General features: G+C 44.0%; 1 protein-coding gene across 1 annotated transcript; it reads right to left on the bottom strand.

Annotated features, from left to right (window-relative positions):
* Positions 1-4,615: 4,615 nt before the first annotated feature.
* RPS16 (ribosomal protein S16) lies at positions 4,616-8,711 on the bottom strand. The gene is made up of 6 exons (XM_082241060.1): positions 8,614-8,711; positions 8,450-8,502; positions 7,235-7,336; positions 5,461-5,557; positions 4,993-5,040; positions 4,616-4,813 (listed from the first exon to the last, which is right to left on the bottom strand). The coding sequence occupies exons 2-6, from the start codon at positions 8,495-8,497 to the stop codon at positions 4,668-4,670; spliced, it is 441 nt and encodes a 146-aa protein (XP_082097186.1). The 5' UTR covers positions 8,498-8,502; positions 8,614-8,711; the 3' UTR covers positions 4,616-4,667.
* Between the last annotated feature and the right edge of the window lie 789 nt (positions 8,712-9,500).

Genomic DNA, 9,500 nt, shown 5'->3' with positions numbered 1-9,500 from the left:
GTAACTTCTTAAGATGGAAAGTGTCCAGACTGGTGCCCTTAACTATGATGGCATCTTAAAAGTTAACGTCCTTCGCAGATCTTTTGTAAATTTGGTAAACTGAAATAAAAAGGGGGGAGGGGGAAGCAAAACGGAGTTTTCTTGCCACATTCACTTTTTTAGAGCTTTGGAATCGCAGCATGCGCTTTGGCTGGGTCTCTCTCATTAGTAATGCATGGTAGTTCCTTACCTGAGTCAGTATTAGTTTCACGGGACCTGACGCTCCTACTCCTCTTTTGGACTGAATCAACCCTTTATAACGCTTGGGGACAGGGACACAGAAAGAAATCTTTCTGTGCCACATTACTTTGAGAGATCATTTTGCATCTGTCTGCTTTGAAGCCTGCACTGACCAAGAGTTCCTCCCCCTCTCCCATCTTACAACCACAACTTGAAGAGTTCAAACATTCAGAAGCGTTCGTCTTTGAAGCACATTTGTTTCAATAGCAATGATGTCAATTTGCATCAAGCAAGCATCCATTTGTAACGGGTTTCACCTGAATTTATGAAACGTGACCGTAATCCTCTCTCTTATATCGTGCATATTCTACACAAATAAGCGACGCCATTCTGATGTGTGTAGGGCTCTCAAAGACGTCAGATATGGAACCGTATCAAGTGACAGAACAACCGTCTCTCGATCAGAATAGTTCAACAACTCTCATAAGAGATGCAAAGGAATGTGTTCCATTCAAGTGATGGGGCTAGGGGAACACTAGTCCCTGGTGTTGGAATCTTGTCAGAATGTCATGCAACAGGAGCATATCCCCCCCCACACACACATCAACATGTTTGGATGTTAAGCTAAGGGAGGCACTGCTGGTAGGTCTGCCACCCTTCCTGGTTCAATGAAAACATAAAAGGACCTTGCTTGTGGTGGACCCCAGGCAGAGGCGCCATCTTCTCAAGATGATTGAGAGGGCCTGAGATGCTGTCCTGACATCACGTGTGTGATGTTGCGAGGAGCCAGGGGGCAGAGCTGAATGCCCCCTGAACATTGAGGGGGTCCGGCCCCCTCCAAAAAAACATTGTGAGGTACAAAAGTGCATTGGCCCCTCCAAGCTGACGTGTCGGACCCCAGGTTGTACAACTTGCACCATCACAGTATGCTTTTTGACAACTGATCAAGACACATTTCTTTGCCCAAGCCTTTGATGGAGTTTTCTCTTCCCTCCTCACTGCTGTGCTTTTATTCTAATAAGGATTGGTGTCGTGGTTTTATTTATTTTAATACACACTGTACTTGTTTTCATTGCGATATTTTTTGTAACACAACCGGGGGCCATTTTGGTAAAACGCAAGCTTTGCAAGTATAAATAAACAAGCAAAATGATCTGACAAGGACAAGGTTATATCACCAGACTTCCTGTATTTAGCAACTATTTCAGAAGAGAACATGGGCAAGTTCTTTACCTGAAGGGATGTGAAAACAGCAACCACAGCCTCAATAACGTTTAGTATTTCCAGCTGTAGTCCCCCTCCGGCTCTTCTTGATTGCATCATGCAAATCCTTCCACACGGTCAAAAAGTATGCTCAGTCATTAGAGGGGAGCTAAATGTAACCTGTTGACGCTAATATTATTTAAAAGCTTATAAGCTGATTGTTACTGTGGATTTACACAAAGCCATTGTAGCCCTCCACATTTTGCGTAGCAAGTAAGTGTTCAGTTGAGATAATGCTATGTAGTGCTTTTGCAGACAAGAAAGCCCAGTGCAAATACCAAGATACAGAGTATAACCACCACATCTTCTGCTTCATGCTTCTCCCCTATGTGTTCATCAACATTAATGCTCACAGAGAACAAGGAGTTAATTGTGTTCACAGTCCTAGTTACCAGGGCTGTGACACCCATCGGGACAAATCCTGAAATGAATTGGATTCAACTGGGATTCTTTCAGACTGGTGCAAGTCCACTCTGAGTGATCTGGACTTGTCAAAAGCAGGGGAGCAATCAGGTTATGAGGAAGAATGAGACTGATGCAAGAAATTTCACCCACATCATCTCTCCCCACCACTACCCCACTTGCTGCCTGCAAGGCCCACACTTCAGAGCGTAAGTCAGGCTGCGGCCACAGCAATCCTGCTTGAAATGGGTCCCAATCCAAATAAGGGGTACCTACTGGATACCATATGAGCTTAGTAACAAGGCAACAGAACGAAAGGGATGCTGCAGTCCTATGTTCATTCACCCAAGAGAAAGCCCCATCAACTCAATAGGATTTGCTTCTAATTAGATGCACAAGATTGCACGGTTTCCTTTTCAGAACTGAGGAAACAAGGTTATCAGTGACAGCCAGGAATGAATATAAGCCTGCAACATATAAGCTGGCTTTACTAGTCATTTTGAACAATTGAAAAACATTTTCTCCTTCCATCTCTCACATGTTACTGCTTGTTCTAGTAGCATACTGACTTATTGTTTCAGCCATCACCACCAATATTTGGAGGGTGCGCCATCTCAGATTTATTTATATTACGGTCAATACAAACCTTAATTTTTTTAAAAAAATAGGTTACCTATAAGAGAACAAAATCTGGTTGTCAATAATGAACAGCTCCCAGCAACTTGCAAGTCCTGTAACTTTCTAAAATATTCTATTAATGGAAAGCAGCACAGCTGTCTGTGTTAGATATTGACAAACAGAACATTCTCTACAAGAGAGAGGAACGAGAGATTTGAATTTCATTTTTTGTCTGCGAGTAGTGTGCTCAAAATCGGTTGTTGGGAATCACAAGTACAGAAAGTAGTGTTGCACTCAGGTCCTGCTTTCAGGCTTCTCATGGGCATCTGGTTGGCCACTGAGTGTTGGGCTAGAAGTGCCTTTGGCCTAATGCAGTTGGCTCTTGTGAGAACCTATTAACAGAATGGTAGTGTGCATGGAAGGGGACACGGGTGGCGCTGTGGGTTAAACCAGAGAGCCTAGGACTTGCTGATCAGAAGGTCAGTGGTTCGAATCCCCACGACGGGGTGAGCTCCCATTGCTCGGTCCCAGCTTCTGCCAACCTAGCAGTTCGAAAGCACCTCAAAGTGCAAGTAGATAAATAGGTACCACTCCAGCAGGTAAATGGCGTTTCCGTGCGCTGCTCTGGTTCGCCAGAAGCAGCTTAGTCATGCTGGCCACTGTACGCTGCCTTCCTTGGCCAGTAAAATGAGATGAGCGCTGCAACCCCAGTCAGCCATGACTGGACCTAGTGTGCATGGAAGGAAATTGGAGCAAAGGAAGTCAATGTGGTGCCCTCCAAACAAAACGGGGAATATTTGAAGAATCTAGGCCAGTTCTTTTTATATATATATATAAGATATTAAGATTTTCAAAAAAAAATTACAGAATAAAAAGAAAAATACAAAATAAAAATAGTTAAAAAAACAATACAATCTTTCTATCACATATTTTTCATTTGCTTATTTCCCGGACCTCCTCACGCCTTCCTTTTCTGTATTCCAGTTCCAATTGTTAATTCAGCAAATCCCTCCCCTCTTCATTCATCTAGGCCAGTTCTCTACCACTTAAATTTATGGAAGTCTCAGGGCACGGATTAAGAATCTTTTTTTCAGCACTGGTATTATCAAAACCAGCACCTTATTATGAAACTCACAGGCCTATGCCACACTGAGAAGGACCCTGATGAATTTCTAGGATAAATTTAGTAGTGTCTTACTAGCATGTTTATCTGGCCTTGGTCAAAATGGTAATGATGCATGTTTAAAAAATCTGCACTAGACATTTCTATTTGATGCAGTGTACATGAGCTGTTGGGATAACGTTTAGAAAATTATCACTACTTTATTGCCAAGCACAACCCAGCATTGTTTACTCCAATAACATTTCTAAGTAACTGCGTTATTCCTCAGAGATGTCCATTGTGATATATACGCTAGTGCTCCCACAAAAACTATTGGTGCACAACTGCATGGGGAAAAGCAAGTGTGCAGGTTTATCATGTGGGGCAACAGCAGCCATCTGTAATCAGAGCTCTAGGACTTCTACTAGTAAAACACAATTTGTAGAGGCTAGTTCCCAATAACTGTGCTCCATCAGTTACCTATATAAAGGGCGAGTCATTTAAAAGAGGCCCTGTGGAACGTGTGTACTCTGTATCCACGGGACCTATTTTAAAGGACTCACCCTGTATAATCACATGGTGGAATTAATTTGACATCTGCAGTCTTATATGCACTTTCCTGAGAGGAAATCTCTTAATTTATTGACTTTCATCCATACAATTGCACCTCAAGACAACTAGTAGCAGCAACAATGATAATAACTTCTGCATTTATCTTTTTGGTGCTTCTAAAATGTTCTACTTTGCTACTTAGACTCCTTACCAAATAATGAACAAGTGCCAGGAAAGAGGAGACAGCCAGAAGCAATCACATCCACTGCTTCTTTTGTGATCCCTTTAAGTCCCTTGACCCATTAAGATTCCCTGATCTCACAACAGGAAGGACTATGCAACTTAAAAATGTGTTCTACACATTGGAATTATATCCTGTAACTTCAACCAACTGATAAATTTTCTTCTTGAACACCCAAATATGCAGAGAATTGTGTAGTTTTCAGACAAACACAAGAATTCAGTTTTCTCCATCTTTATTTAAAAGACTGAACAAATGCATAGTTTTCTTTTAACGGTAAGACTTCTGGTAACGGGCACGAGCACCAGGTCCACCAAACTTCTTGGATTCACAACGACGAGGATCAGCAACCAAAAGGGTCCTATCGTACTGGATAAGGATATCCTTTATCTCCTTCTTGGAAGCTTCATCGACATCTTGGGGAAAAAAAATACTTGCATTAGTCCTCAAAACATTCACTTATGTGCAATGCTGGATCTGGCTCAGAACAGTACAATTAAGTACCAATAATACTCTACAAACTGTAGCCCTTCACAGCTGGTCTGAAGTTATGCATTTGTAAGAGACAAGAAAAAAGTTAAATGGAGAAACTTACATTTCTGGTAATAAGCCACCAGCGCTTTGGAAATAGACTGCCGAATTGCTGTAGAAGAAAGCAACAATTAGCACTAGATACAATCTGGTTAACAAAGTGAAATGCAGATCAGAGCACATAACTATGGGGTGACTGGGGATATTTAGGTAGTACCTCTGAGCTAATATGACTATGCACACATATTGCATATACTTGGACACATCTACAGCAAAACTATTCTGCACACTCCTGCTCTTTTGATCTGGGATCTCATGCAAAAATTTGAGAGAGGGGAAAAAACCTGGTACAAGAACTAACTGGAAAATTTAATAGATGGGACTCTAGACCTATCAATATTCTTATAACATCTATAATTGTACGAAGGTGGATTAGAAATACTTATGTGCATTTTAGGAAGCGGCTAATATATGGAAACAAATGTCTGTTCTTTTTCAGCCCAAACGAACAAATATTGCTTATAAGTCATACCGTATATTTGTGCTACGTGACCTCCACCCTTCACACGGACTCTGATGTCAACTCCTGCAAAGCGCTCCTTGCCCAAAAGGAGAACTGGTTCAAGCAGCTGGAGAAAGAACATTTAAGTTATAAAATTTATAAAAAGTTATAAAAAGAACATTTAAGCACTCATGATCTCAGCACACTTTAATTAGCACTGCAACTACAAGTTCTGATTCTGTAATGTAGCATTTACAAAAAAATTAGTAAGCCTGCTCTATGTCCATCCAATACATGTTTATCAGGCTGAACCTACTGTATGTAGGAAAGGAGAGTAGATCACTAACAGCACAATCCTATGCACGTCAACTCAAAAGTCCCACTGTGCTTGGTGTATCCCAGGGATACAGTAAGAATGATTGTGCTTTTAATTACTTCAGTGTATGACTGCATCACCACATAGAATGCAAATTATTTTTTCCTGTTCAATCTACCTGAAGCACCACTTCTCTACATACATTCATAGTCATTCTGTGAAATCTGCTGGAGAAAAATCGCTAACTGTCCCTTTATGACATGCCTGGAGGCCACAAGAGATGAGGTATTTAGCACCTATACTGTAGTATCTGTATATGTGACAAGTGTTTCCTGTGTTTAGTTTTAGACGTCAGCGTAAAACATTTTTATTTACACCAGCTTACCCTACCATGTGACCCAGTTATGTTGCTTTCATATTTGCCTATTTATATTTTCACTGTTATGTGCACTGTTTTCAGACCATTTTTTATCTTGATTTAGTGGTATAAAATGTATGTATAAATATTTGTACCCTGTCCATCTGATTGGGTTGCCCCAGCCACTCTGACCAGATTTGATTATTTACCCAGATACCCACTTCAGTTCTACTTCTCCACTGCACTGCAGAAATACAGTACTGGTGGTCTAAACCAGAGCGGCCAACATGTGGCCATCCAGATGCTGTGAGGCTACTGTTCCCATAATTCCCAACCACTGGCCATGATGGCTGGGGAAGATGCGAGTTGGAGTCCAACAACAACTAGAAAGCCTCATACTCCCCCATCTCAGCTTAAAAAAGAAGAGAGGCTTGTATTTTAATAGGCATAGCTAAGTAGTATTCAAGGGCACAGAAACACGCAACACTGCCCTATTCGCCTTCAGATTCTTGACACCCCCTTACCATAGTGATTTCCAAAGTATAACACTACCCCAAATGTTAAAGGGGCAGTCACACTGCAATGACTGTTAGGAAGCAGTGGTAGGTGCCTTATTCACGCAGTCTACCCTCACAATAGGTATTTGCATAGCATGACACTTTTATTTACTTGGGGGGGGGGTGGTTCAGTTAGTACTAGTATGCTAGGTGGTACCTCTACCACCTAGAGGGACGCGGGTGGCGCTGTGGGTAAAACCTCAGCGCCTAGGACTTGCCGATCGCATGGTCGGCGGTTCGATTCCCAGCGGCAGGGTGCGCTCCTGCTGCTCGGTCCCAGCGCCTGCCAACTTAGCAGTTCGAAAGCACCCCCGGGTGCAAGTAGATAAATAGGGACCGCTTACTAGCGGGAAGGTAAATGGTGTTTCCATGTGCGGCTCTGGCTCGCCAGAGTAGCTTCGTTACGCTGGCCACGTGACCCAGAAGTGTCTGCGGACAGCGCTGGCTCCCGGCCTCTAGAGTGAGATGAGCGCACAACCCTAGAGTCTGTCAAGACTGGCCCGTACGGGCAGGGGTACCTTTACCTTTACACAACAATCATTTCATGATGCTAAAATGAAAGTAGCAACTTACTTTGTACTGCAGAGTTCTGGGCTCTATCATTTCCAGAGGCCTTCCATTCACCTTAATGAGGCCATTTCCTCTTTTGCAGTGAGCAACTGCAGTAGCAGTTTTCTAAAATAAGGTAGGGAAAAAACAAGAACAATTCTAACATACAGTATATAGTTGAGCAGCATTAATTGTATCTTTCCCATTCTAGAATATAATTATGAAGCAACCCCTATATACAGATCACTACTGCTAAAACCAGTAGCTGTTAGATCTGGCTCATACTTCAGTGTAGCTTCTGCTATTCACATATATCTATAAAATCCTATCCTCATTTCTTATTATGCAATGTAAATCCTTTTAAAAGAAAAAACGCTGCAGAGATCAACACCACAAAATTGCTAGGAACCACAACTGGTCAGAGTGCACTGTTGCATTCATGCCCTGCTTCCAATAGACATTTGCACAAGCTATTGCAGGAACAGGATGTTGGGACTAGATGGGCCCTCATCCCAATTCAATGCTCTTTTTTTTATGTTCTTATGGACAACTCTGGACTTCAGCACTGGTGGAGCAGTGGAGTGGCAAAGACCCATTATAAGAAAGCGAGGATGTACTCCATGTTGCATGTGACCTTAATATATACCAAGGCTGGGGTAGGGTAGTTAACAATATAGAAAGGGGAAACGAATACTGTTGACATAACATTAAGAATAATGCAAACTAATACGGAAAACTGAAGCAAACCAAAGCAGAAACAGCCCATTCAAATACACTATAAAACAAATCTCGATTTGATTTTTTAAAAAATTACACTGTAAGCTTTTCAGAAGGCAAAGGGAGGGAAATGTGTTTGTAAAAAAGGGGGGGGAGGCTTACAAAAGCCACGTGGAGAAGGGCCTCCCCTCACCCCGCCAAGTTATGAAAAAACAAGACAACTCGTCGGGAGGAGCAGGGGGCGCTGAACCCAATTCGCCCTCTACTCAAGCAGCTGCAGTTACTTTATTTTTGGGCGGCGGGAGAAAGAGGGCCAATGAATTATGCGAGGGAGCCGAGGCGCGCTAGGAAAAGGAGACACGCGGCGCCTTCACCGCAGCAGCCGAGACTCACGGGGCAGAATGAACCGAGGTCCGGTACCCGGTATCCGCTCCCTCCCTACCCCTCTGTACAGTCCAAGAGTCGCCAAGGGAAGTAGCCAGGCCCAACCACCACCACCCCCCTCGGCCCCGCCAGCCTCACCTTCCTGCCGAAGACCTGCACGCTCTGGAGGGGTCCCTTAGCCGGCATGGCGCCTGAGGGAGGGGACAAAAGCACAAAGAAACGGGCGAGTGAGAGACCTGCTCGCGAGACCCGCGTTAAACGCCGCGACCGGGGAAAAGGCCGGAGCCCCACGGATCACCCACCTTGCCGTCAGCGAGAGCGGAAGAGAAAGGGAGCCGCACGGGGCTTTCCAGGCCTATCTCGCAGGGGCAGGCTCGGTCGCGCGGGGCGTGACGTCGTTTCCGGCGACGCCGCGCGCTGCCCGGCAAAGCTTCCGCTTTGGCCTCCCGTCGCTGTTTCCGCAAGTTGCCTGAGGGAAATGGCGGCGCTCACGGCTCTCTTGTTCGCAGGGGTTCCTCCGCGAGGGTCATTCCTGCGTGGAGAGAGAGAGAGAAGGTGGGGTGGGCGGAGGCAGTCAGGCGCATTCATGCTGCATAACGTTTAATAGGCACATTTCCCCCCACCTGATGTTGATGCTCGCGCTGCTGAGGCTGCGAAAGCACCAACGGTTTAAAGCGAATTCGTCGCCCCCCCCCCCACGGCCTCCTCCTTCCAAAGACTTTATTAAAGGTTGGTGGGCACTGGAACTCTTACGAAGAGTGCAGTTCCCATAATTATTTGAGGGAAGGCTTCAGATATGTTTTATAAGTGTGTGTGCAGACTTACTCAACCTTGTCATCCTGTAATTAGAAAAGCGGTCGTCATGGATACTCAGAAGATTTGAATACAGTATATGCTTTGCCCAGGCGTTTTATGGCAGGGTAGAAATTAGCATATTTTTTAAAAATCTTCTGATTACCCTATATCCTACCTCTACAACCCAGATAGTGTGGGAATAATGCCAACCATTCCATAACTATTGCTTATATTTCAAAATGAATTCCCTTTATTGCAGTGAGATCTACTTCCAGGTACAGGGGTACCTCGGGTTACATACACTTCAGGTTACAGACTCTGCTAACCCACAAATAGTGCCTCAGGTTAAGAACTTTGCTTCAGGATGAGCACAGAAATTGTGCTCCGGCGGCGC

This window comes from Podarcis vaucheri (genome assembly GCF_965113315.1).
Source record: "Podarcis vaucheri genome assembly, chromosome: 10".
NCBI classification, from domain to species: domain Eukaryota; kingdom Metazoa; phylum Chordata; class Lepidosauria; order Squamata; family Lacertidae; genus Podarcis; species Podarcis vaucheri.
This window is presented reverse-complemented; position numbering and strand designations above follow the sequence as displayed.

Coding starts and splice junctions, on each gene's coding strand:
- RPS16 (XM_082241060.1), bottom strand. CDS start 8,497: ATGCCGGCTAAGGGACCCCTCCAGAGCGTGCAGGTCTTCGGCAGGAAG. Junction 5,558..7,234: donor CCAGAACTCTGCAGTACAAA/GTAAGTTGCTAC, acceptor TTCTTTCTCCAG/CTGCTTGAACCAGTTCTCCT. Junction 4,814..4,992: donor GGTGGCTTATTACCAGAAAT/GTAAGTTTCTCC, acceptor TTTTTCCCCAAG/ATGTCGATGAAGCTTCCAAG.